The sequence below is a fragment of the Callospermophilus lateralis genome, chromosome 13 (genome assembly GCF_048772815.1).
Source record: "Callospermophilus lateralis isolate mCalLat2 chromosome 13, mCalLat2.hap1, whole genome shotgun sequence".
Lineage (NCBI taxonomy): Eukaryota > Metazoa > Chordata > Mammalia > Rodentia > Sciuridae > Callospermophilus > Callospermophilus lateralis.
Genome location: NC_135317.1, coordinates 25,169,724 through 25,196,143, shown reverse-complemented (window position 1 = coordinate 25,196,143; position 26,420 = coordinate 25,169,724). Strand labels below are relative to the sequence as shown.

Here is a 26,420-nt window from a genome sequence, read left to right as displayed (position 1 = left end):
AGTAAGTTTAATATGCAGGCTCAGGCAGGCAGGGACATGAGCTGGGGGCAAGAGGTGGGCTAGGGACGGGACGGAGCAGAGGCCCTAGGACCTCGGCACAGGACCAGAAAGCTGCCCTGACATTACTCCACCAGATGAAAACACTGACCTGAACAGCAAGAGTGATCTTGTGGAGGGGAGTCGGCCAGCATGCGCTCGTCCCCAGCTTCATTCTCAATCACCATCGAAGTCAGTGGGGTCACAATATGATGTTCTAGAGACATCTGCAGGATTGTTTTTGTAATCTTCCGTTTGGCTGCAGCTGTAGGAGCCAGGCTTCTGCATCCAGGAAATAGAGGCATGACAGGTAATTGAAAGGGGAACTCAGATCCCATATCCACCCACCTCCGCTTCTGAAGTCCAGCCAGGATCTGGGCAGGGGGTCAGGGTGCACAAGGCAGAGGGAAACAGAATTAAATGTCTTCATGAAGCTACTAAGTATTTTATCTAGCTATGTAGTCCCAAGGGATTGTTTATAAAGGCTATTTTTTCAGAGAAGCTTTAGGTTTACAGTGAAATCAAGCAGAAAGTCCTGAGATATTTCCTGTGGACCCCCTGCCTCACTATAGACATCTCCCACCAGAGTTGTACATTTGTTACAATTGATGAATAGACATCCATCAATTGTAACTTAAGTCATAGGTCAATAGTTTACATTAGGACTTATGGATGTTGTTTTATGTTATGGTTTAAACAAATAAACAATATGTATCCTCCACTGTAATATCATACAGAATAATTTTCACTGTCCTAAAAATGTTCTGTGCTCCATATATTCTTTGCTTCCCTGAACCATATCAGTGGCAACCACTGATCTGAGATTTTTTTTTTAATCGATATTTAACTTCAGCAGCAATTTGCTCTATACCTTTAAATATATTCAGTGTGCTTCTACTCAAGGGACAGGGATATTTCTCAAATAGCTTACAGCCTGTTTATTTTTTTTTTTTATAATCTTATCAACATCAGGGATTTTCTCTGCAAATCCAGCTATATAATGGTATTTCATTTTCCCAGCCTAGTTTAGATCACCCTATTTCATCTTCTTGGGAATCTGATCTAACAGGTGGAGTGGGCTTGGGAACAGTAATTTTTATCAAACACCCCATGTAATTCTGATGCAGGTGGTCAAAGAACTGTACACTACCCTAGAGATAGATAAGTTTTTATGTTGGAGGGTTAAGATGCAGCTCGACTGAGAAGCCAGGGGTGACGTAGATGAGCATCAGGGAGCCCTTCCTAGGGAACATTGTAATCTCATAATCATACATTTCTCTTTAGACAATAACCTGTTTTCAAGAGCAAATGTAAATTAACTACTTATATACACAGCAACATGGATGAATCTCATAGATATCATACCAAGTGAAAGAAGCTGGAAACAGATTGCATGGTTATGTGACACTTACAACAGGCAAAACTAATTGATGGTGACAGAAATCAGACTAAGTGGTTTCCACTGGAGGTGGGAGAAGGAGAATAAAGGAACCTTCACTGATTCTATATCTGGATCTGGGTGGTGATTACATGGGCGATATATATAAAAATTCATTAAACTGCACACTTCAAATGAATGCACTTCACATACTCTATGTATATTATACCTTAATAAAAAAGAAAGTTAGACAGGCATGGTGGCACACGTCTGTAATGCCAGTGGCTCAGGAGGCTGAGGTGGGAGGATCCCAAGGTCAAAGCCAGCTTCAGCAAAAGTGAGGTGCTAAACAATTCAGTGAGACCCTATCTCTAAAATACAAAATCGGACTGGGGATGTGGCTCAGTGGTAGAGTGCCCCTGAGTTCAATCCCCAGAACCAAAAAAAAATTAATTAGTTAATCCAGCTTTAGTTGAAGAATTGGGAACCCATGGAAGTTAATAACACAACCCTATATTAATTTGCTGCCTTTCTTGGTTGCAAACCTTTTGTGCATGAACTCAAATATTGTGGGTAAACATTTCACTTTTACAAATCCCTCTAGTGTGGACACTCCTCTCCTTACCGCTCCACTAGCAGTTGATTGATTGTTAAATATGCCCACAATTTCTTGGTGAAATCAGGATCTGCATGCTTGTCTTTTGATAGAAAATCCTCCAGGTCATCCATCTGGGCCAGGGTTTCCAAGACCAACTCTGTGTTAGCCTAAAGGACAGAAGGTTCAATTGAAGGGAGAAGAATTAGAGTTAATTAAATCACCTTGAATGAATCAGAGCACTAGGCATTTGGAGGGGAATACAAAAGAAATGGAAGATGCCTCTGTTGGGGACTAAGAGCACCCTTCCAGGGGCGGGGCGTGGACTTGGATGAAAACGTGAAGATTGACTGAATAGTCGGGAAGGTGGCAGAGCTTTTCTCATGCCCTCTCTTTAGTTACTGCTGCTGTTCTACACACAGGATTCTGGGAATGCAGAATATTAGCTTGTTCACATGCAGGATTGATTGTCTCCAGGGGACCAGTTAGTATCTTCGAATAAGCAGACAAGCAGATGTACCGAAGTCGCGGTGATAATGCTCTGTACTTGCTCCAACTTATCAGGGTCCAATTTTCCTGCCACAACAATCTCTGAACCTCCAAAATAGTTGTGGAAACTGTTCTGAGTGACATCTGTTACAGACGTGTGGGGATAGTTGAACTGAACATTTCGGAGCAATGGAGTTGAGACCTGATTGTAGAATTTCTACAGTTTGTAAAAAGAGAAAGAAGAAGAAAAAAAAGACCAGATAAATAATTATTTAAAGCATTTTTCTTTGAGGTTTGTCACATGCTTAGTAGATACTTCTTAAGTTATCTCATGTATCTCTGGGACAAGTAAACATACTCATGATTTTTTTTTTTTTTTTTTTTTTTTTTTGGTACCCAAGGATTGAACTCAGAGGCACTTTGACCACTGAGCCACATCCCCAGCTCTATTATGTATTTTATTTAGAGACAGGGTCTCACTGAGTTGCTTAAAGCCTTGGTTTTGCTGAGGCTGGCTTTGAACTCTTGATCCTCCTGCCTCAACCTCCCTAGCCTCAGGGATTACAGGTGGGTGCCACCTCGCTTGGCACAATTATTTGGTGAAAAAAAAAAACTGTGATGTGGAGACAATAAGATTTGTTAGAAGCACTATCGATATTTAAGAACCCAGATTTCTCCCATTTTCTGGTATGATCAGCATAAAAAATCTCAGGTATTCTCATAATAACAAATGTCAGCTGAGTCAATACCCCAAAATTAGAACCCTAAACCTTTCCTATTTTCAGGGCCTGATGTATTTTCTTGGCCATTTAGTAAAATAAACAAGTAATTTTTATCTTTTGTATTTAAGGAAACTTAGAGGCCTCAGTTGGACCTGTTTTACATATTAAAGAACCGATATTTGAGGTGCCAAAGCACTTCAAAGGAAAAACAAGTGGCCCCCATGATAGGAAAGGCCATTGCTCAATGGGCCTCAAGGGCCAGCAAAAGCTGGCCTCAAGAGACCTTTCCACTCAGGGGGTAGGGAAGTGTGCGCTCCTATCTCACCATTAAGGTAGAAGTACCTGGGTGGAGGGGACTGTGAGGAGGAATTGAATGAAGTGTTCAGTTCCTGAAGGGGTCCTTCTCTGATTCTTGCAACAAAAATGGCAATTTTAAATTAAGTGCAACCATCTTCATTTAGGCATCAGATATGGGTAGTTGAATGATTTCTAGGGGGTGGGGAACAGAAAACAGTGTTACCTTGAGCTGGGAGGATGTGTCCTGGTTTCCATAAATCCTTTGAGCAATTCCACGATTTTCATTGGATAGTCTTTTCAAAAAATCATAGTCAACATCAAATCCTATCCCCAAACTGAACAAGGAGACATTGTCTTGTATGTTCTGCTTCACGTTTTTCTGAATTTTTGACAGTTTTACCTCACCTGAAATTGGTGATGACAGGAAAGAAAAGAAGAAGGAATCAATGTTAAAAAAGTTTTTGGAAAATCCAGGCAAGGTAATTTAGTGAGATTTATCAAAATTTAAAAAATGCACTTACTCTTTGAACTAGTATGGGTCAAAATGAAGTATGGGCAATGGTACATGGCAACATTATTTAGGAATAGCAAACATATTGGAAACAAATTAAATGTACACCAATAAGGGTGAGTGGTTAGATTATGGTACATTTAAACAGTGAAAATCCATGTAGCTATTAAAAAGACAAATTTTTTAAATAAGGAAAAAAATCAAGGTAAATAAGGCAGTATGTAGGATGCACTTGTATACCTACATGAACATATACATTTATGTTTCCAACTATGTACTTAGAGTAATATGATATGTACTAAATATCTCTGGGAACTGGTAGCCAGTGACTGACTTCAGGACAGGATCTAGATGATTAAGGGATAGGAGTAAGAAATAGACATTTTTTAAAAAAAAAAAAAAAATTGCATTTCCTCTCTTTTCTTATGAGTTTATCCAAAACTTGAATTTTAAACTCTGAGGTGAGGGGAAACATTGAATCTATAACAAAGACATTACAATTAGTCACGTTAGTCTCACTACTAATAAAATGGCCTCTCTTCATCTTTCCAACACTCCGGTTGCCACTGTTATTACTGCTTCACGTATTTTCATTCCGTTTAGCTGTGTAAGGCACAGGTTAGAAAGGGTGCTTGTTCACATGGCAACACGCTTAAGCAACACAATCTGGCATTCACTATTCCTTATGTTTGTCAGTATAGATACACAGGTTAAAAAAGAATAAAAATGTTGGAGTCATGTTGTGGATAAGAAAAATGATTAACTTAAAGGTTGTTAGAGAGCTGTCCTTTCTCCAGTTGCAACTGGGAGGAATATGGAAAATAGAGAATGTGTTACTGTGCCCTTTGGAGGTACTATGTCAAGAGCTGGGGTCAGTATTCACCAGTTACAACTCACACACCATCTTTCAATGTCTAAAAATGCATTTCACTGGAATGCATCAGCAAATCTTCACAATATACTATTAGAATTCAAACTCAGCTCTCTCCCTAGCATGGAGGGGAAACTGAGGCATTCAAGAGCACCACTACAATGTCCGAGGACTGGCTAATGTGATGAGTGCTCCCTGATGGGAGACTGCCTTTAGGAAGCGGGGGCTTGAAGTGTTTTAGAAACTCAGGCCCATGTCATTAGACTTCCCATGCAGGGCAAATCACATTCTCAAGCAACAGCAGTGAAAATGTTTGTCATGAGAAAATTGAAGCGATACTTGCCCACTGTTGGGTCTCCATCAGAAACCAGAATGATCAGAGAGACCGAGTTGGGGTCCAACAATCCCAAATTATTGGCTTCATTCAAAATAAAGATCGCCCTCAGGAGTGCTTCATTGATGTTTGTGCCTGGTAAAGTAATGGGATTATACCATTGTAAGCACTTTCTTTTCACACACACTAAAATCGCACCTTGGATTCAGGTTCATCTGTCTAGTGATTTCTTATGCATAATGTATTCGATATTAAATAATTTTTTTAAAATTATTAATAACCATTAACTAATTAATGATTCTTTAATAATTATTAATAATATTAATATAATATTTGAATAATTATTTGCTAATTATTCAAAATTAAATAATAATTTGATTGCTTTCCAACTGACACAAATTTAGCTCTGCCTGGTCAAGGTACCATAGTGTAGTAAATTATTTACTTTAAAATAAACTGTCCCCTGAAGGGAGATCAGTAAGAGAAAAGAGAAAAGAGGGAGAGGGAGGAGAAGAGAGAAAGGGGAAGTATTGGGCAATTATATCGTTATATTTTTTGTGTGCACATACAAATACATAACAACAAATCGCACCATTATGTACAACTATAATGTGCCAATAAAAATATAGAAAAAAACCTAAACTATCCCCCTAGAGATAAATAAGCCCTTCAAAGCACCAGTCTATCATTTTTGTAAAATACCCAACTTAAGGCATGTGAATCAGTGCACCGAAGACTTACATTTTACCATATGCAAGTGAAAATAAAAGCTAGCATCACTTACTGAACCTTTTTTTTGTAAAAGGTTGGAATTTTTAAAAACTCATCAAGCTGGACTTGTGTCACAAATAGTATTCATCATTTACCAATAAATATATTTAATTTAGGGCAGACCCATTGCAAACTGAGTAAAGACCACTGCAGTGGAGGATAATGATTCTTAAGTAAAGCAAATGAATCCAGAATACTTTTTTTTAATGTACCTATATGAATTCACCATAATGAATCCCACCATAATGTACATCCATAAGAATGAGGTCCTAGTTAGAATAAGATATATTTCATGCTTGTACAATTATATCAAAGTAAATTCTACTGTCATATATAATTAAAAAGAACAACAACAACACAAAAAGACTTGGAATTTAGGGAGGTTTCACACAGGGCTTTAGGCCAAACCCACTCACCTCCATTGGGCTGGATTTTCTCAATGTATCTCTTGGCATCTGCAACCTGTGCTTTAGTAGCTGAAACTAAATCATTTCTCCAGGTTCGAACGTTGTGATTGAAATCGACCACAGAGAATTGGTCTTCAGCTCTTAGGTCATCCAGTATGGTCTTCATTGCTTCCACAGTCTATTCCAGAAAAGAATAAAGGGGGGTTTTACTAAATAAATCCTAAGCCTAAGAAACTAGGAGACCAATCGTCATCAACCTTCAAGTCCTGACTCAATCTCAACTTCTCCAAGAAAACCTCTTTAACCCACCTCAGTCAACACAGGCCTAGTCCTTGTGTATTTAGAACATTCAATTTTCAATTTTAAGTTTTAAAGTTTGTGAATACTTGCATCTTTAGTGTCTTATTGTTATGCACAACAAGTTTGACTAGTCCTAGTTTAAGCTAAGGATCACAAAATCACATATATTTCTCATGTCCATTATTCCCTTTTAAACATCTATTTCTCATCTTCTTTCTCTTTGAAACAACCACATCTGCCTCTTCCTCTGTCTTAGCCTGATTCTTGCTTCACTGATAACTGAAGCAATCAGAAGAAAATTTCTATAGACTCCTACGAATATTAAACCCCAACCAGCAATATTGGTACCTACGTACTTTTCCCTCCTGCCTCGTAGCGGGGAGCAACCCTCAGTATTTCTACCAACTGCAAATTCCCCTACTGCAAACTAGATTTCCTTCTCCCAATTTTCTCTTCCCATTTTCCCTGAGCACATTCTATCCAGATATTCATCTTCATTACTCCACCAAAGCTCCCCTTGTCAAGGTCACCAATGACCTTGATGTTGCTAAATCCAATGGACCATCCTCATTTCTCATCAGACTCATTTTATCATGGGTATTGAACCAACCGCTCACTCCCTCCTTAGAACAATTTCCTCATTTGTCTTCTGGGGTTTTTCTTCCTGCTCTCTTTACTGGCTTTTTGTTAATCTCCATTGCTGACTTTTCCTCTTCTTCCCCAATTCTTTGACACTGGAATGCTCTGCTGTTCAACTGTATGCAGAAGAACTGAAAGATGATGCAGTAAAGTGACCAGAGTGAGAAGAGGCCCTGCAAAGAGGAAACTTTTCAAAGAGCTGAGTTTCAAGATAATTTTTCAAGGAAATACTAGACAATAAAAAAAAGAAAGGGAAGAGGAAGCAGAAAACAGGGAGATGGAAGAGAAATTCACAAGGAAGGAATGACTGGGGCATGTCCAGGGAACAGATGATAATCTCAAACCCTTGGGAAAAGCTCACATTCTCAGTAACAAGAGTTTCTGAGTTTTAGCCCAAAGGAAGGAGTGGAGGGGCCAACAAACTATTGCATTAAGAGAGGAGCATAGAAGATAGGCAGTTCTGTCTGTCACTGTGAACAAGGGGGCACTTACTTGTTTCATCTTAATCCCCCACATTGAGCCACTAACGTCAATAACAAACAGGATGTTTTTGGGAATTGGGTCCAGGTTCTCAGGAGCAAAGAAGTGGACAAAATATCCATTAAACACCTGCAAAATAGAACATATATGTGAGTCAGTCCATGACCAATATTGAGAAGGTAGGCACTGGGGGGTCCAGGTTCTAGAGAAGAAAAGTGGGCGACAGGAGAAGGTGGCATGGCACTCATGAAGACCAGAGCAGAGGTGACTCAGGTGCACATCCATTTCCTGCTCCTTCTGCTGTTCTTCTCCCAGGGGAGTCCAAACCTTCTTGGCAGAGTTCCACTCTACAGCACTTCACTCTCAGGCCTCTGTTCCAGAGCCTTGTTAACCAACGGTGAGTCAGGTGGAGCACCTGCCCTTGGGGGTTCACAGACAGCAGAGGGTGTAGACAGGTGAAGAGGATTTGCAGTGCAGAGTGTAAGGTGCCACGACTAGGAAAGTAAAGGGCTCCGAGACTCAGACCGGGGAGGCTTTTACAAAGAGTTGGCATGTGCACTGAGATCTGGGATGAGGCTGGAATTAGCCCTGTGTTGTGGGAGTTGGGCTGGGTTGGGGTGGAAAGTGGGGAGAAGATAATCAACAAATGGGCCAAGGACCTGAACAGACATTTCTCAGAGGAGGACATACAGTCAATCAACAAGTACATGAAAAAATGCTCACCATCTCTAGCAGTCAGAGAAATGCAAATCAAAACCACCCTAAGATACCATCTCACTCCAGTAAGATTGGCAGCCATTAGGAAGTCAAACAACAACAAGTGCTGGCGAGGATGTGGGGAAAAGGGTTCACTTGTACATTGCTGGTGGGACTGCAAATTGGTGGGGCCAATTTGGAAAGCAGTATGGAGATTTCTTGGAAAGCTGGGAATGGAACCACCATTTGACCCAGCTATTCCCCTTCTCGGTCTATTCCCTAAAGACCTAAAAAGAGCATACTACAAGGACACTGCTACATCCATGTTCATAGCAGCACAATTCACAATAGCAAGACTGTGGAACCAACCTAGATGCCCTTCAATAGACGAATGGATAAAAAAAAAATGTGGCATTTGTACACAATGGAGTATTACTCTGCATTAAAAAATGACAAAATCATAGAATTTGCAGGGAAATGGATGGCATTAGAGCAGATTATGCTAAGTGAAGCTAGCCAATCCCTTAAAAACAAATGCCAAATGTCTTCTTTGATATAAGGAGAGTAACTAAGAACAGAGTAGGGAGGAAGAGCATGAGAAGAAGATTAACATTAAACAGGGATGAGAGGTGGGAGGGAAAGGGAGAGAGAAAGGAAATTGCATGTAAATGGAAGGAAACCCTCAGGGGTATACAAAATTACATACAAGAGGAAGTGAGGGGAAAGGGAAAAAAATATAAGGGGGAGAAATGAATTACAGTAGAGGGGGTAGAGAGAGAAGAGGGGAGGGGAGGGGGGAGGGGGGATAGTAGAGGATAGGAAAGGCAGCAGAATACAACAGACACTAGTATGGCAATATGTAAATCAGTGGATGTGTAACTGATGTGATTCTGCAATCTGTATATGGGGTAAAAATGGGAGTTCATATCCCACTTGAATCAAAGTGTGAAATATGATATATCAAGAACTATGTAATGTTTTGAACAACCAACAATAAAAATTAATAAAAAAATAAAAATTAAAAATATGGTATAAGTTCCAAAAAAAAAAAAAGTGGGGAGAAGAATTCCAGACAGTGATGGGTGATGGACAGAGCATGACGCACTTGGGGCTCCATTAGTGGTCCAGAAAGACAAGGCCATAGCTGCAGGAATCCAAGAAATTAGGTGGAGAGTCAGCAGGACAGGTCACGGAGCACCTTCATGTGCCACTTCAGAGAATTTGGATTTTTTCTTGAAGTTAGTGGGAGGCAACAAGATTCTTGCCAACCTTCTTTGTCTTCTGATGACTGTCTTGCCCAATTCTCTATCCCTTGACATCTGGTTGCATGGTCCCCAGCTGCAGGGTGTGGGGCTATGGTTGCCAGTATATTTCTCTACCTTCCCACAAGAGAGAGGCTCACAGACTATTTTATATGCTCTAGGAGTTCTTACCTTAGCACAAGAGAAATAGAGACACACATCTAAGATGTGACAAAAGGGGAAGGGAAATTTTTCAAGGAATCTCAAGATAAATATGGTCCCTAGAATTCACAATTAGCTCCAGATCTTTCTCTGGGCTTTGATCATGCTTTCCTCCTCACCCCATAATCTTTGATCATCTAATTGCAAGTCTTGGGAGGCATCCAAAATACCTACTTTGTAATTTTCTATTATTTTTTATAGGAGGCTTGAACATAGTCTTCCTGGATATGTCACCTGCTATGATTTGAATATGAGAAGTGTCCCCAAACAGCCATGTGTTAAAGGCTTGTCCCTGAAGGTGGCTCTACTGGGTGGTTCTGTGAACCTTTACGAGGTAGGGTCATATGGGAAATCCTTAGGTCACAGAGAGTGTACTCTCCAGGAGGATTGTGAGAACCTGGTCCCTTCCTCTCCACTCTTTTGTTTTCTGGCCATGAGGTAAACAGTTTGCTCTACTGCTGTTTGCTTACACACACCCCCCTCACCAGAGGTCTAAAAGCAATGGGTCTGCTTGATCATGGACTAGACCCTCCAAAATCATGAGCCAAAACAACGCTTTGCTCTTTAAAAGTTAATTATCTCAGGTATTTTGTTATAGTAGTAGAAAGCAGGCTAATAAAGGCGCAGTGAACCTTTAATGACATAAAAACAAAATAAGACAAATAATAAATAACTAAATAATTAAAGAAACAAATAAAAACTAAGTAAAAGATAATGCTTATGGCATTTTAGAGAAATAAGATTTTAGTCCCTTCTCTGCAGCCTCGACACTTGCCTTCATAGCTAGAAACTACCCACGGGCCGAGGAGCAACTTGACTGGGGATTGGCAGTCCCATGGAGTCTGTCTGCACTCACCTCGAGCTCGCCAGCCTTCTCTTCTCGGTTCACATCATACATCACCACCAGCTCTCCATCCACGGCGGTCTCAGAACAGTTGGAGCATTTTCTTTGCTGTGCTACTGTGGGCTTGAAGGAAACATGTGCCTGGAAGGAACAGTGACATCAGAACCAGGTCTCTTCTCCAGCCCCTTCAAGGGGAGGGCTTGACAGCTGCATCTGCTTGTGCACATAGATGAGGGGCGTTGCCCAGTGGCCACAGTGCACCCAGCATCGGTAGGCCTGCCACAGGTGGAAGGGACAGAGCCAGGGCTTTTGGGGGGAGTGTCTGCCTGACTATAGTTCTGTTTGCCAGGTTTCTGGCCTTTTAAAAAAGACCTTCACGGAATTTCCCTCATCCACCATGGAGAAGATGGCTACCAGCTCTGGAAAGAGTTTGTGAAGGTTCTTAGAAGAAGAGTTTGACCTCTTCGTAGTTGCTTATCATTGACCATTGAGAAATAATTAAGCTGGGTATTTCTGGCTCTGATTCATGAAAATCCAACATATATTAGGTCAAAACTGTGTTTAGCTACTGGTCAAGTAGACGATTTTAGAGAAGTGAGACCTAGAAAAGGGACAGTCACTGGTCAAAATGGAATGAAACAATTGGGAGTTTTGTTTGATATACTTGAAAGAAACCTCTAGACGCATTGTTCCTTCATATAGTGCCCTAAGCCCAACACCAGACCACTTTTTGTTCTCCAGAGCACAGGAAAAGGATGGAACCCAGGGACTAGTGGCCACTTAGATGGCTGGCAACAGGCAGTGATTATGTTACCTTCTGGTGTCCTTTAGATAAGACTGGAACACCATCGAAATGGCCTTCAAATGTATCAGGAACATGAAGGAATTTAAGTCCCTGAGGTTCAATAATCCACACGTCCACCTAAAGATGAGAAAGAAATTGCAGCATTAAAAGTTTTTAAAGAATTTCTAAGCAAGAAGTAAAATTTTCTAATGAATGGTGTGATTCTTTTGCAATCTTCAAGTTTTCCAAGCTGGTTCTATTATCATATCACTTCTGAAAGTTCTCCCTGTTTCCTGGGATGGGATTCATCTCATATGGCGGCTTTACCCCCTTTTAGCAACCCAGTATGCTTTCAAATGCCTCATTCCCATAGGACTGATTCCCCATTGCTATAGTCAGATGTGGTTTGAGTGTGTCCCCCACGGTTCACACGCTGGAAGCTTGGTCCCAAGTGTGACAGTATTGAAGTGGTGGGACCTTTAAGAGGTGGGGCCTCCCGCAAGGTGATTAGGTGATGGGAGCCTCAGAAGGGATTCATGCTGGTCTGTGGTATTGCTGGGAGGAGTTTTTAGGAAGCAAGGTCACACCTGTGTTTTCTCTCTCTGCACACAGCTGGTTGTCTTTCTGTTTCCCTGACATGTCATGATGCAGCCAGGGGCCCTTGCCAGGATGCTGGTACCATGTTGTTTGGAGCTTCCAGACACCAGCAGCTCCCAAATAACTCTCTTTGCTTATAAAGTATACAACCTCAGGTATTGGGTTTACTCACATAAAACATAGGAATCTACCTTTATTCATTCTATTCTACTATTGTTATTTATAGCACCTTCACTTTGTCAGAGAAAAAGGAAAGTTATTATTAAATTAGTCTGCACTTACTCCATAGATTTGTCTAAAAACGACAATTTTCCCTGTATCTTGGGCCTTTTGAAAGAGCTCAGCAGGGAGAAATACTTTTGGTGATCCTTGACAAAACCATAGCCAGAGCTGTATTTCCAGAATGCTTATTATATTTTAAGCACGGTGCAGACCACTTCACATGTGTTGATTTACTGCACTCTCATCAATATTATTATTGTTAATTATTATTATTTTTTATTTTACATATGAAGAAACAGAGACTCAGAATGATGCAGCTGATAAGTGGCAGAACCAGGCTTCCAACCCTGGGCCTGAGCTCTTAACACATTGTATACTACTTCTTAACTTCTAACAGCTCCAGCTCCATCTATTTTTTTTAGTACTGGGGAATAAGCCTAGGGGTGACTTACCACTGAGATACATCCTCAGTTCTTATTTTTTTATTTTGTGACAGGGTCTGGCAAAGTTTCTGAGGCTGACCTTGAACTTGCAATGCTCCTGCCCCAGCCTCCCAGTTGCTGGCATTACACCTGTGTTCACTGCACCTGGCCCCAAGTCCACCTTTCAATCAACATTGCTGTATTATTCTTCAGGCCCCGTGTTACACCATTCTATTTATTTTTCTTTTCTTTCTTTCTTTTTTTTTATGAGCAGCCTCCATCTTTTATATACACCCATTGAGATCTGAAGTCATCAGGCAGTGCCTGGTACGCACATTGCTTTACTTACTACCTCTTTCTCATTTGGAATCATTTGCAAAAGCAATGAACCACTTTCATTTGGAAATCCTTACTTTGGAACCATGTCTGCTTTTTTCTCTCAAAAAAAATATTTCTAAAATGTGCTTTCCTACTCAGGGAAATGCAAATCAAAACTACATTGAGATTTCCTCTCACACCCGTCAGAGTGTAACCATCAAGAATATGAACAATAATAAATGCTGGGGGCTGGAGTTTTGGCTCAGTGTTTGAGCACTTGTCTAACACATGTGAGGCCCTAGGTTCAACCCTCAGCACTGCATAAAATAAATAAATAAAATAAAGGTATTGTATCTATCTACAACTGAAAAAAATTTTTAAATAATAATATATGCAGGAGAGGATATGAAGAAAAAGGAACACTGTTTGGGGGATTGTAAATTAGTACAACCATTATGGAAATCAATATAGAAGCTCTGATAAAGACTAGGATTAAAACCATCAGATGACTTAGTTATGCCACCCCTTGGTATTTATCCTGAAGAATTAAAGTTATCATACTAAGAGATACATGCATACCCATGTTAATAGCAGCACAATTCACAATAGCCAAACTATGCAACCTGTCTAGGTTTCCAACAATGGCTGAATGGATAAAGAAAGTGTGGTATATATACACAATGCAGTTTTATTCAGTCATAAAGAAAAATGAAATTACATCATTTGCAGGAAAATGGATGGAACCAAAGACCATGATGTTAAGCAAAACAAGTCAAGCTCAGAAGGTCAAGAATCATATGATTTTTCTCATGTGTGGAAATTAGAGAGGAAAAAGGAAAAGGTTGTGTGATGAAACCCCAAGGGAGATGTGTAGAGGAAACGAACCAAGAGGACGGAGAGGGGGAAATACTGGTGACACTGCCCAAATTATTTTGTTATATTGTGTGCATGCAAGAACATGTAACAACAAACCATAGTATTATGTACAACTATAATGTACCAATAAAAATATGGAAAAAATTTTGTTTTCCTAAAGTCATGGAAAACAGTGTGAGCAGCTTCAATATTTTCTTTCTTATTACAAATAAGGTGTGAACTTAGCTTGTTGCCTCCAAAAAAATCAACTGGTTCTCCATGTTGGCATGAGCCATCTAGCAGAATCAGGGGGACCAGATGGCTCAGGAGAGTCCGAGTAGCCATCACTGGTAGATAATGGAGAGGCTCTGGGGAAAGAGGGGAGGAAAGTCTAGGGAAGTTGCAGAGAACTGGGGCCTCTGCTTTATTCTTCCATAAGTTTCTATCTATAATAGAGCCCTCAGGACAAGGCTGGCTCTCTCCATGGGGAAATGGAAGGAGGACTTTCTCCTAGGATTGCAGAAATACTTAGCAAGCCTGTGTCCCACTTGTTGTAGACACAGCTCTAAAATCCAATAGGACCACTAGACCACTGAGCACTTGGGAGTATGTGTCGGAGGCCCTACAACTGGTTCTGCTGAGAGGTCAGGACCAGCCCATGGTGATCCTGAATCACGCATCATATTTATTGGTCTCTCTCTAAGGAACCAAGTGTTGGAATAAAACTATTCCCCAAATTTGATACACCAAGAGAGTTTAAAAAAAAAAAAAATCTTATCCTCTTTGATTTCTGTGAGGGAAATGCGTTTCCAGTTAAGTGGCCTTTCTGATGGTGATTGGAAAAGCGCTTCTGGAATCAAGACAAGGAGAAGGTCTGTCATCTTTGTTTTTTCCTTAGCTTATCGCTGGATAAGATTAAATCTCTTGGGAAATGGACAAGGCCATAGAATGTTAGAGCTGGAAAGTACCTTAAATATTGTCTAGTCTAACCCTCTCATGTCACAGATGGCAAAATAAAGGCCAGAGAATTCTAAGTTAAATTAACTTACAGCCCAGATCCCACATCTAGTTAGGGCCTGCTTATTAGGGGCCAGAAATCAGTCAACTTGCCTCTGCCTAACTCTTTCTAAGATAGCAAACCCTGTCTGTCACATCTTAAAAGGGAGCAATTCCTCAGAGCATAGAAAATTTAAGAGTGAATAAAAATTCCAAAAATGTAAGAAATGTTTATGTGCTACTTGATATATGCTTTAAGAATCATTATCTGCATGGAACCAAATTTATAATCTTAAATTTTGGAATTTATAGCATAGAATGCAGTTAACTTTTTCTTAGCTATGTGACCTTAGACAAGTTATTCATCTGAATCTCCGTTGCCTCATGTGTAAATGAAGGGTAATGATATTTCTCTCATAAATTGTGGTGGGGATTTAATGACAGCAGAGGTCTAAATATATTCCCCCAAATATTATAGAGGGCATGTGTTTTCATATCATTTACATAGTTGTTTGTCAATATAATTTTTATTATTAACAATCTCTCCAGGCGTGGTGGTACAGGCCTGTTATTCCCAGTGGCTCAGGAGGCTGAGGCAGGAGGATCTCGAGTTCAAAGCCAGCCTCGGCAATGGCAAGGCACTAAACAACTCAGTGAGATTCTGTCTCTAAATAGAATACAGAATAGGGCTGGGGATGTGACTCAGTGGTTGAGTGGCCCTGAGTTCAATCCCCGGTTCAAAAAAAACCCAAAAAACCCAAAACCCAACAATCTCAACAATGGCCTCATTAGTGGCGTGGTGCTTATCAGATGTAAGTGCTGCCTGATACTATTTCTATGAGATTCTTAGTATTGAATAAAAGAATATAAGTGATGGGCACACATCTATTGTCCCTACTGGAAAAATAATCAGAATCACACATTTAGTTGGGTAGGCCATCCTCGCGCCCACATGTCAAGCCACGTGCCCTGGTATACAGCTGTTTTGCCTGGAGAATGGACATCTTCTTCGAATTCCCACAAAGTCATTGTCACTTGCCCTGATAGGGAGCTGAGAGCAAACTGGGGATATTGTTTATCAGATATGCAGATTTCCAAATTAGAATCAAAATTTCACCACCACTTTGCTTTTTACCTGCTATGTGTAGGAGCAATTTGCAACCTGTCGGCTTCACTTTCCCATCTGTCAAGGGGAAACACGTGTTGTGCACTCTCCTAGGTCTCCTCTTGTGTCACTGCCTCTCACACAAAATGTTCATATGATGTCACAGAGAATTAAGCAAAGAAAAGAACATTTCCATTTTTAAAGCAAAGTCAAGTTCAAGTGGATTATTCAATGCCAAAGGCCTGGCTCTCTTGAGATGATGGTGTTGGGGTGAGAGGGGAAGACAACGTTCACTGAGCTCCTATTTCCATGAATTCATCTAACTTACAATTATTTCCACCTACTTTAGTAAGTTCATCTCACTTGTAAGAAATGCAAGTATGTTCTATCAGCCTTTTTCAATATGAGAGAGTGGAGACTCAGGATAACTTGACCATGAAGATCATGGTATGGGTTTCAGGGAAGCCTCCATGAAAGATATGCTACCTCAAACCCCCGAAACCTGTGAATGGCTTATTTGAAAAATGGGATTTTTACGGATGCAATTAAGTTCAGGATCTTGAGGCGAGATGATTTTGTTCTAGCTGATGAGCCCTAAACCCAATGACAAGTGTTCTTATAAGAAAAAGATGGAGGGAGACTTGAGATGCCCAGAGGAGAAAGTGAAGTGACCTTGGGGAAGAAGTTAAGAGTGTCATGGCCAAAGGTCACAAGTCAAGAAATGTTAGCAGCTGCAAACACCAGAAGAAGCAAGGAGCAGAATTTCCCCAGAGCCTCCAGAGGGAGTGTAGTTCTGCTGACACCTTCATCTCAGACTCCTGTCTTCCAGGAGTGGGAGAGAGTACACTTTCTGTTGTTTCAGGCCACACAATTTGTGGTGGTTTGTTACAGCACCCTAAAAAACTAACACAGCTACAAAGCAGCTGAGCTGCTTTCAAAATCTATAAGGCAGTGGTGTGGCTGATTCCAAGCTCAAATCTTTTTGGCACACCACAGTGTACTGCAGAGCCAAATGCACCAAACACAAGAGTAGTGACAAAAGTTTAAGTCAGGGATAGGCACCATAAGAGAAGGCACTTGCCACGAGCCCCACTCACCTCCAGGTGTTTGGCCAGTCGTCCAGGCTGCAGATGAAGCCTGTGCTCATAGGACCCCAGCTTCCTCCACTTCACTTCTTGGTAATGAAGTTCAAACTGCACCTTGACTCCAGGGAGGACGTTTACTTCCGTTTTGAAGTTCTCCATATCAACAGCTCTGCTCCTAAATGCAGGAGCCCCCAACACAAGTCATCACGCACGTGATTGAACTGTGAGGCCCAGAATCTAGCCAGCGGGCAACTAGTCTTGTCCTGGGAGATCAGACCTGCTCAGTTGCTTATGAAATAGGTATGAAAGAGAAAAGTGCAACTTCTGGATAAATTTAATCCTACCAAGCAATTCTGTTTCCTCTCCTCCCCTATCTGTGGCTTCTAGAACTTCTGATGTGAATTTTGTCTGCAAAAAATAACCCTCTCCTGTGCCAGGAACTTGACATATTTCATCTCTGACACAACAGTTCTTTTAGATGATAAAAAATGAGGCTCATGTAGATAGGTAATCTACTCAGGATCCCACAGCTGGTCAACTGTAGCTCCAAGACTTGTAAACCCAAGTTTAGTTGCCTCCAGAGACAGCAAATATTTCCTATAGTGCATTTCAAGACCTATTCTAGGGATTCTTTATATTTTTGAAGGTATTCAAGGAGAATTATTTCATCAAATTGAATACATACCTTCAGTATAAGCATGCTGTGTATTTAGTCACTGTACATATTGAGTTCTATGTGATCATTGATCTTGAAGTGTTTATGGTTTTAAAGAATAAACAGCAGAATTATCCAGCGAGGGTGATTCCAATATTAGGATTAACAACAAATGACTTTTTTTCCTCTCTCTCTCTCTCTCTCTCTCTCTCTCTCTCTTTGGTACTGGGGAGTGCTCTACCATTGAGCTACACTGACTCATTTTATTTTGAGACAGGCTTGTGCTAAGTTGCTGAGCCATCCTCAAACTTACAATCCTCCTGCCTCAGCCTCCTGAATCACCAGGATTACAGGAGTGGACCACTATTCCCTGTAACAATGAATGGCTTTTAAAAATGAAACAACTAAATAAACAAGATGAACTTATACATAATCAACACATTTAGGGTCAGGGAAGTACTGAAGGCAGTCAGCTTGGGATACTGGGTAGTGGAAGAAAAAGGTGAATATGGTCTAGTGCAAAGCTTTGAGGCAGAACATGCTGGAAGAGGCCATGTTTATCTGAGGAATGGGTTAGAAGGAGAGCTCTATGTTCTCCGCTGAATCTCGAGTATGTGGGATGAATAAATGAATGGATGATGTACTCCATGTGCAAAACTCGCAAGGTGATGAAGACAAAGAACTAATTAACCTGCAGGGGGGCTGGATGTGTTCCCTGTCTTCAAATTTCTTCTCTCCTTTCTCTGCCTGGCTGAATTCCATGTATCTGTTTGGGCTCAGCTGTAACATCAGTCTCTGAAGATTTTCTGGACCCTCCAAACAGAATTGCATGCTTGGTACTCAGAATCCCACCTACATCAGCATTGCCCATTATCCACAGGATAGCCACTCTCCTTGTCTGTTTCTTCCACAAGTCTGACAGTGTTTGTTTTTGTGTTGCTGCTGCTTCTAACAGAGCTGGGTACAGAGTTGACATGGATGCATTTTTTTTTTCTAAATAGACAAATGCATGACTGACATGAAAAGAATTTCAACTAGAGGTGCATTTAGGAATGAAGAAGAGGAAATGAAGAAGAAAACAATGTGGCAGAGAGGTATGCAGTGTAAAGAGTGATACATTGAAGATTCCTTTGAAGCTTTTGGCTTCTAAGGTTGCTTTTTTGAGGTGATTTGGCATAACCAGTGTCTTATGTAAGACTACAGAGGAAAAAAAAATATCCCCAGAATCTAAGCTTAGTTCTTGATGCTCTAAAAGGCTCTATGCTGTAAACATAAGGCAAAAAAATCATTAAAAACAATTCTAAAATTTTCCTTATGTACATACGGTAAGTTTTTGTTAATAAGATCACCAATATAGTATGTATATAGTTCCTTTCTGCACTCTTAAGAAAGAAAAAAAAAGACAGTGTTGCATACTGCTGTCATATATACCTAATTAAAATAAATAAATCAATTTATTTAAAAAAAACAGTGTTGATTTATAGAGTATCCATATAAGACAATCAATATAAGCACAAATCTAAGTGAGATCCCCCAACTTAAGTGAGATCTCCCAAATCTTATAGGTGGAAGAGAGGCCTGCAGGGAAATAGAAATTGTGCTGCCTAATTTTACCATCTAACTTTTAGAGTTTCTGTCTGTTTAATTTGGTGGCTTTCTGGAGGCTGGTTGGCCTTGGGGAAATGGGATGGGAGAGGAAGCACCGTGGCCCAGTCCTCACCTCACCAGTCCAGCCGTCTTGCCCTTTGCTCTCGCCTGTGAGTAGAGAGCTCGGCCCACAGTTTTCTCCTTAATAGAACTGGTGAACGTCGTGCCATCTACAGTCCTAGAAAATGACAGGAGGCAATGGGTTGATCAGTGTAGTAGTCTTAGCAAAACTAAAAAACAACCAGCAACCCATTTATTAAGGTTGATTTAGTGAATGTGGGAAATGATCATTTTGTATCTATAAGAAACAAGAAGAGAGAGATTTGAGTCATCGGTCGATGGGACTCCCTTTATCTTTCGAGAGCCTAGCTAACACCCACCCTAAAGCTTTTCCTTCATGTACTGTTGTTTGTGTTTGAACTTTTTCATAGCCACATTTTATCCTCCTGATGAAGTATTGTTCTCTTTGGGTGTGCCTTCGGAATGAATGACAAATGTGACTAGGAGAGGTGACTGATAAATTGCTAATTATCCAACATACATTTGGTTCGTCAGATCATTCTTCCAGGAGTTAAGAATTAGGAAATCCTGGGGGTTTGCAATGAACTGGAATATTTAGGTCCCATCAAAATTCATAGGTTGATCCTACCTCCCAATAAGATAGTGCTAAACAGTGGGTCATGAATAGGATTAGGGCCCTCATAAAAAGAAAACCCCAAGAGCTCTCTTGCCCTTTTCCACCGTGTGAGAATAGCAAAGAGATGGCCATCTATGAATCAGGAAGTGAATCTTCTCTAGGCACGGAATCTGCCACTGCCTTGAATCTTAGATTTTGCTGTCTCTAGAACTATGAGAAGTCAGTTTTTGTTGGTTAAGTCCACTCAGTCTATGGTACTTTGTTATAGCAATGCTAGCTGCTTTCTTGCAAGGGGTGGAAAAGACTACAAAAAGATGGAGGAAGGTACAGGCAAATCTTTCACAAAGTTTGTGTTTGTCTCTCTAACATCTCCCTTGGGAATCTCTGCCTTCTATTTGCATCTCTGTCTCTACCCATTTTTTAGCTGGCTAGTACCCAATTCTTGCCAAGTAATGGTTGGTTAGAGGAGTAGAATTACAGAATTTTAGGAGCAAATAGGAACTTTAGAGCACTTAAATGGTCAGTTCTTTCCCAAGGAGGCATTTAGAAATTTGTGGGAAAGTTTCTGATTGTTATGGTGACTGGAATGTGCTTCTGGCATTTATTGGGGGAGACCAAGAACACCAGACAGCCCATGATGTATGACACAGCTAAAGAACTTTCTGCCCCACGTGCCGGTAGCACATTTCTAGGTCTTCCCCTTTAGATGGGAGAAATCAGAGCCAAGGTGACAAGGAGCATACTCAAGTCAGAACCAAAGTGAGATGAGAATCCACAAGTCTAGGCCAATGCTCTTCCACCAAGTTACAGTGAAGCTCAAAACCCTGAGAGGTCTTCAAGATGAAGAGACCTCTCTCCCAGAGTAGACCATTCAGGCCCTTGATAAAAAGGCAGAAGATGTGTTTTGGCTACTATGAGCTCATTTTAAACAGTGATGGTGAAACAGCTATTTTACAAGGTCTTATAAATTCAGCCTTGGTCAGAGGGGATTAAAATAAATGTACGTTTAACAATTCTGTCTTGTCACTTCAAATCTTTTGTGGGATGAGAAGAGGAAGAAGAAAAGAAAAAGAATGAAGGGAAACAGAAGAGATAACTAGAGTGAGTTCTGATTATGTGGCTTAAACATAGGAATGTATTTAAATAGTTTTAAATGTGATTTCTAGACATGGTGTCATATAATACCACTACCCAAAGCTTCCCCCTTCCCATTGCTTTCTAGGGATGGCTGACTTAAAAAAAATAAAGTTGTAAATTTTTAAGCCAACCATCAAAGAGCACCAATTCACATAATTCTTTTTTTCCCACCTACTTTCTTTTACTTGAAAATACAATTAACATGAATCTGCAGTTTTTAACAGCCACAATACTTGCTAATTGAACCCTTTGTACATTCACAATTATCAATGATTAAATCTTGGGTTATGAAAGACAAAGCAAATGAGAAGTGACCTAATGTCTTAATGAGAAAATAGACCACAGGCAGGTCTGTTCCAGAGGGAACAGGAGGAGCTGACCAGGGAGGGCATTCTCTGGGGATGGTCATCTGAATGTGCAGGGAGGGGATAGAAAGTCATATCCAAGGGAGTAACTGGCCTTAACTTTTTAAAAGATATTGGTGTAGTTTAAATTGTTTTAATTTTGGAAATTTTCAAATGTATGAAAAATTGAGAGAAAAATATATGATCCATCTCCATGAAACCATCACCCAGCTACACCAATATCAATACCCTGCCAATCTTAATTCATCTATACTCCCACACTTTCCACCTCAATTATTTTGAAGCCAATCTCAGACAGCATATCATTTCACCCATGAGCACTTCAAAATATATTTTGTAGAGAATTTTTTTAAAATTCTATGTGTGTAGCCTTAGAGTCATTGGGTAGAAAATGGAAAATATTTAAATTAAGTATAAGAAATCATTATAACAAAGCTGTCAACCATTGAGTTGATTGCCTTGGGAAGTGGTGAGTTTATCATTAAGGAAAGAGTCAAGTCAAGCCCAGATAACCCACTTGTCAGTGATATAATGGAGGAATTCTAGCACCGAATAAATGATTGGATTTAATCAGCAGTTCTCAACTATTTTTTTTCCCTCATAGACACATATGGCAGATGACACTGATTTATGGCTCACATACTCATATGTGGTTTCCTACAAGTATGGACAACTCCATATGTATTTTTCCTCCAAAGAAAGCATATTAAAATGCAAGTAAGTGGATGTCATTGCCGCAGTAATAACTTGAAGTTTGCTTCGATTCATTAGAAAGAAAAGCAAATCCTTCACAAATTCTGATATTTTGGACAGAAACGAATTGTTGAGATCCACCCCACAAGGACTCTCAAAATCCAGCAGATCCACAGCTCAGGAAGCAGAAACCTCCAGTAGAGTCACATTTTAATTAGGAGGGCTTTTGAACCATGCAATATCTGTCTCTTCCCAGAAGTACTCACATGGTAAAGTTGGAGATAAAGGCTCCTTTGGGAATCTGAACATCAAACACGACATTCTGAGGCTGTGGGGAGTTGTTCACCAGCTTGCTCTGAATGATGGTATTGGCCATTCGAGAAGTAATGGTGGACTGGACTTTATAGCTATAAAGAGTTACTTGATCAACATTCTCCTGAAATGGTCAAGAAGGCATCATAGTAAAATCACTCTGAATGGAACTAGGTATACGCCATGACCATCAGTATATTTTATTTGTTATGACCAATTCTAGAGCATTCGTAAATATATAACTTCGCAACTGCTAAGCAGTCTCCTAACTTCTCAGAGCATCCCACAAGAAGAAGTTGGCCTTTGTTTTGAGATATTTTTCCCATGCTGTTTAGCTCTCTGAGTTTATGAAATTTTTTAAATCCAAGTAGAAAATGGTTGTGGGAGCAAAATTGGATTGACAAAGTCCAGGAAATAACTTCAAATGCAGGAACACAGCTAGTGAAAGGAGGCAGGATCACAGGGTTGGAAGGGGGTCCTGGCTGTGCCTTCAGAGTAGGGTATAGTCAGGGGTGCTGCGGGGTAAAGGGCTCATGCAGTAGCCCCCCATGTTGCTACATGTCTTTTTTGGTATCATCTATTATAATTTCCTAGTCAGTTCTCATATTGTCCCTCAAAATAAAACTTTGAGAACAATAAATAATTGAGAACAATGTCAGGTATGGGTGGCAAGTAGAATATCCGGGACAAGGAATTTTGATGCAATTATTGTCCAATACACATCCTTCTACCCATAAATGGATAAATCTGTGGTAGCCCTGATGTAAAAGTCACTGTATGTCAGTGCAACCTTGGCAAGGACATGGCCAGTATGTGACACATTAGATTTTGCTTTACTCCAAGACGAGTTATTTATTTCAGATCTAGGTCTCGACCCCCAACCTTTATTGTCCAAGATTAAACCCTGTAACTAGTTAACACCCAGTTCATCTCAAGCTAAGATAAAAATCCAGACTAATTTCCTTGCTTTTCTTCCCCCTTCAACATGGTACCTTCCCACAGTTTCTGTGAGCTCAGAGCAGGAAGCACAATGTAAACTTTGGGCATTTATTTTCTGGCCACTCGGAGGTCTACTTTGACTGTCTCAGGGAACTGGGCCATTTCATGTCTAATAGTTCCTTCCCATAGCCACTCTTTTATTGTCCAAAGCTGTCAGATGTCATGTTTTAAATCAAAACTGTTAAGTAGCAATAAATGCATATGGTAGGATGAAACTTATGTTTTTGGTGAAACTTTAGAAAATAAAGAGCACTTTTATTCCTTGGTGGCAACTGTCCTGTCTACAAATACTGAACTCTCTAGTGCAGAATTTTGGAAAGATTTACAAACAGAATTGGGCAAAGGGGTATTTCAAAATTCAGGTCAATACTCTCAGTGACAAAGACCAAGGAGACACCTGGCTTGATTTCCAGGTAATGGTTAACGGGAAAATCATTCACACATCAACTTATATCAAAATCAAAGAAAAACTTACCATCACTTCTCCGGATTCTCCAGAAAGGCTTCTCTGTGGAAGGAAGTTAGACAATCATCCTTCAACTGCATGGCATTTATTATCTCAAGGGCAAAACGGTCTCCCCATCAAAAACATTTTTATTTCCCTTCAGTACTAAGCTGTAGTTCATTCGTTAGAGCTGAGACATGAATCTCAAATATTCTCAGAAACTCTTTTCCCATTGGTGAGTTTCTCTGAACAAGTTTCTCAGCCATTTTTGGTTGCGGGCACACCCCTCTGTGACCTAATGCTAAAATGAATATTTTTAAGTGAAAATGTCCAGCCAGACTTATCCTGGGCAGCATGGATTTTCTTTACTCTGTCTGGTTTGCTTTTTCTTCAATTGAGTGGTGATTGGGGTGCTCCATTCTGCCATGGGGCTCTGGACACTCTGTTCCCACTGTCATAAACACTCTTGCTGCCAGTCCCCCTCCATCTGCAATGCGCCCCCCCCTCCAGTGATGTCCTACCCATCTTTCCCATCTCAGCTTTGGCAGAATTTCCTTTGAAATTCTCTGACCTCACCCCCCCCCCCCCCAAATGAGGTCAGCTAAGTGTTTTACAAGGAGCGCTTTCCTACACTCAAAACATCCACCTTTTATCCATTTCACTTGAGGGGTCAGTTTCCTAGGCTCTGTCTCCTTTTAAACTAAGCTACATGCCAGCAGGGACTTTGTTGTACTTCCTCCATGATTAGCCCTGGAGCCAAACACAGTGACTGGCACCTGGAAACTTCTGTGCTCTCAACATCATGCTAGGGGGTTCTCCCCATGAGTAACCGTCCCGTGTCATGGAAATCACCTTGCCTTTGAAAGGCGAATGGCTTAGGATTGATGGGTGGAAATTTAATACCTGATGGGTTATAAAATAAGACAAGTTTTGGATATAAGCTCAGCTTGCCTGACTTGGGTTGAACCCAGGCTTTAGCAGGTGCTATATGACACGGTGAGGTCAACAATTGCTTTCTTTCAGATTTTTTGAATGGAAAGTTTGATGATTATGTTTTCTCCCCCATGGCTCAATGAAGTATAGCTGATTGGGTTTTAATATTATTGATCTATAAAAAACCTGAACTTTAGAAACATCAAACATTGATACCCACACAAACTAAGTCATCAGTCAGCTTAGTGCTGCTTCCATAAAGACCTCCTTTCTTAGAAGTGGACTCTGTGTGGGAAAAGCCAAACCCTTCCCAGCATTGCCGAGCTCACCCCCATTAATTAGAGGATTTTATCCAGGCTGCCTCCAGCATGATATTTCTCCTTCCATGGTGCTCTCTGAGCAGCTTCCCATGGCAGAGTGACCAGAGGAAGGAGAATGTGTGGTCACAATGAGAAGTATCACCACTGGATTAAAAAAATCCTTCCTAAGAGGCATTTCTTATAAGGCAATAAGATCATTCCAGAATCTTTAATTTTGAAGAAAATTCATAGCCATGTATCCTTTAGGGAACTAAGGGGACCATTATGACTGGCGGCCACTGGAGAGCTATATGGAGGGCTCACTTTATTTAACCTTGACAGTGTTTCCACCTAGGTGAAAAACCACTAAACTCACTAAGAAGTGAGATTTTGAGAAAATCTAGCAAGAGGCACCATCGTACCTGTTTCACCTCTCCACCCATGAGCTCTTTCTCCTATTTTCCCATTGGAAGTAAAGCTTACTGTACCTGATACCTCCGGTTCTCTGGCACAAATTGAAATTTTCCTGGGGACAATTCCACCAGATCACCATATTCTGCAAACTTAAAAAAAGAATTCAGGATGTTTATTTTTATTAAAAATATCTAGAGCAATAGAGGCAGCTGGAGCAGTCATAATATTATTTCTTATTCCTTTTCCTCTGCCTCTGGACCATCTCATTATTTTATACCATGATTTTTTTTTTCAATCTGTTTTGTTTGCGTGTTTAGTCTCAGAGGTCAGTAAAAGGAAATTAACATCTGTAAATTTGTTGTGTGGAGATGATGGGACATACATATAGTGGCCAAAGTGACCCAGTGATTAGGTGGGTACATGGGGGAGTATTTGGGTAGACCTGGGGGCCTTAGCATGGTGGGCTAGACAGATGTGATCAATTCATCTTCCTGAGTTAAAAATGTAGGTAGGAAAGGAAAGCCAATTTTAGAAATGACTGAAAAATCACAAATGCATTTGGGTGTCTTGACTTCAGTTAGAGATTTCTAACACATTTGATGGTTTTCAAAGTGTTAGAAAATGTAATGATTTCTAAGCAGAGTAATTCTCTCCCCCTGCAAATACG

The 26,420-nt window shown here is 40.4% G+C and overlaps 1 protein-coding gene across 1 annotated transcript in view; it reads right to left on the bottom strand.

Moving 5' to 3' along the window:
- Window positions 1–26,420, bottom strand: part of Itih2 (inter-alpha-trypsin inhibitor heavy chain 2) — a 34,888-nt gene that overhangs the window by 7,696 nt on the left and 772 nt on the right. The window contains exons 2-15 of the mRNA XM_076831611.1: window positions 25,828–25,902; window positions 24,138–24,170; window positions 22,618–22,787; window positions 19,593–19,697; window positions 17,230–17,392; window positions 11,648–11,755; window positions 10,846–10,974; window positions 7,843–7,959; window positions 6,421–6,589; window positions 5,243–5,368; window positions 3,741–3,922; window positions 2,530–2,715; window positions 2,040–2,179; window positions 149–318 (exon numbers count right to left, since the gene is read on the bottom strand). Of these exons, the coding sequence (XP_076687726.1) occupies window positions 149–318; window positions 2,040–2,179; window positions 2,530–2,715; window positions 3,741–3,922; window positions 5,243–5,368; window positions 6,421–6,589; window positions 7,843–7,959; window positions 10,846–10,974; window positions 11,648–11,755; window positions 17,230–17,392; window positions 19,593–19,697; window positions 22,618–22,787; window positions 24,138–24,170; window positions 25,828–25,902 (1,873 nt within the window). The remainder of the gene's footprint in view (window positions 1–148; window positions 319–2,039; window positions 2,180–2,529; window positions 2,716–3,740; window positions 3,923–5,242; window positions 5,369–6,420; window positions 6,590–7,842; window positions 7,960–10,845; window positions 10,975–11,647; window positions 11,756–17,229; window positions 17,393–19,592; window positions 19,698–22,617; window positions 22,788–24,137; window positions 24,171–25,827; window positions 25,903–26,420) is intronic.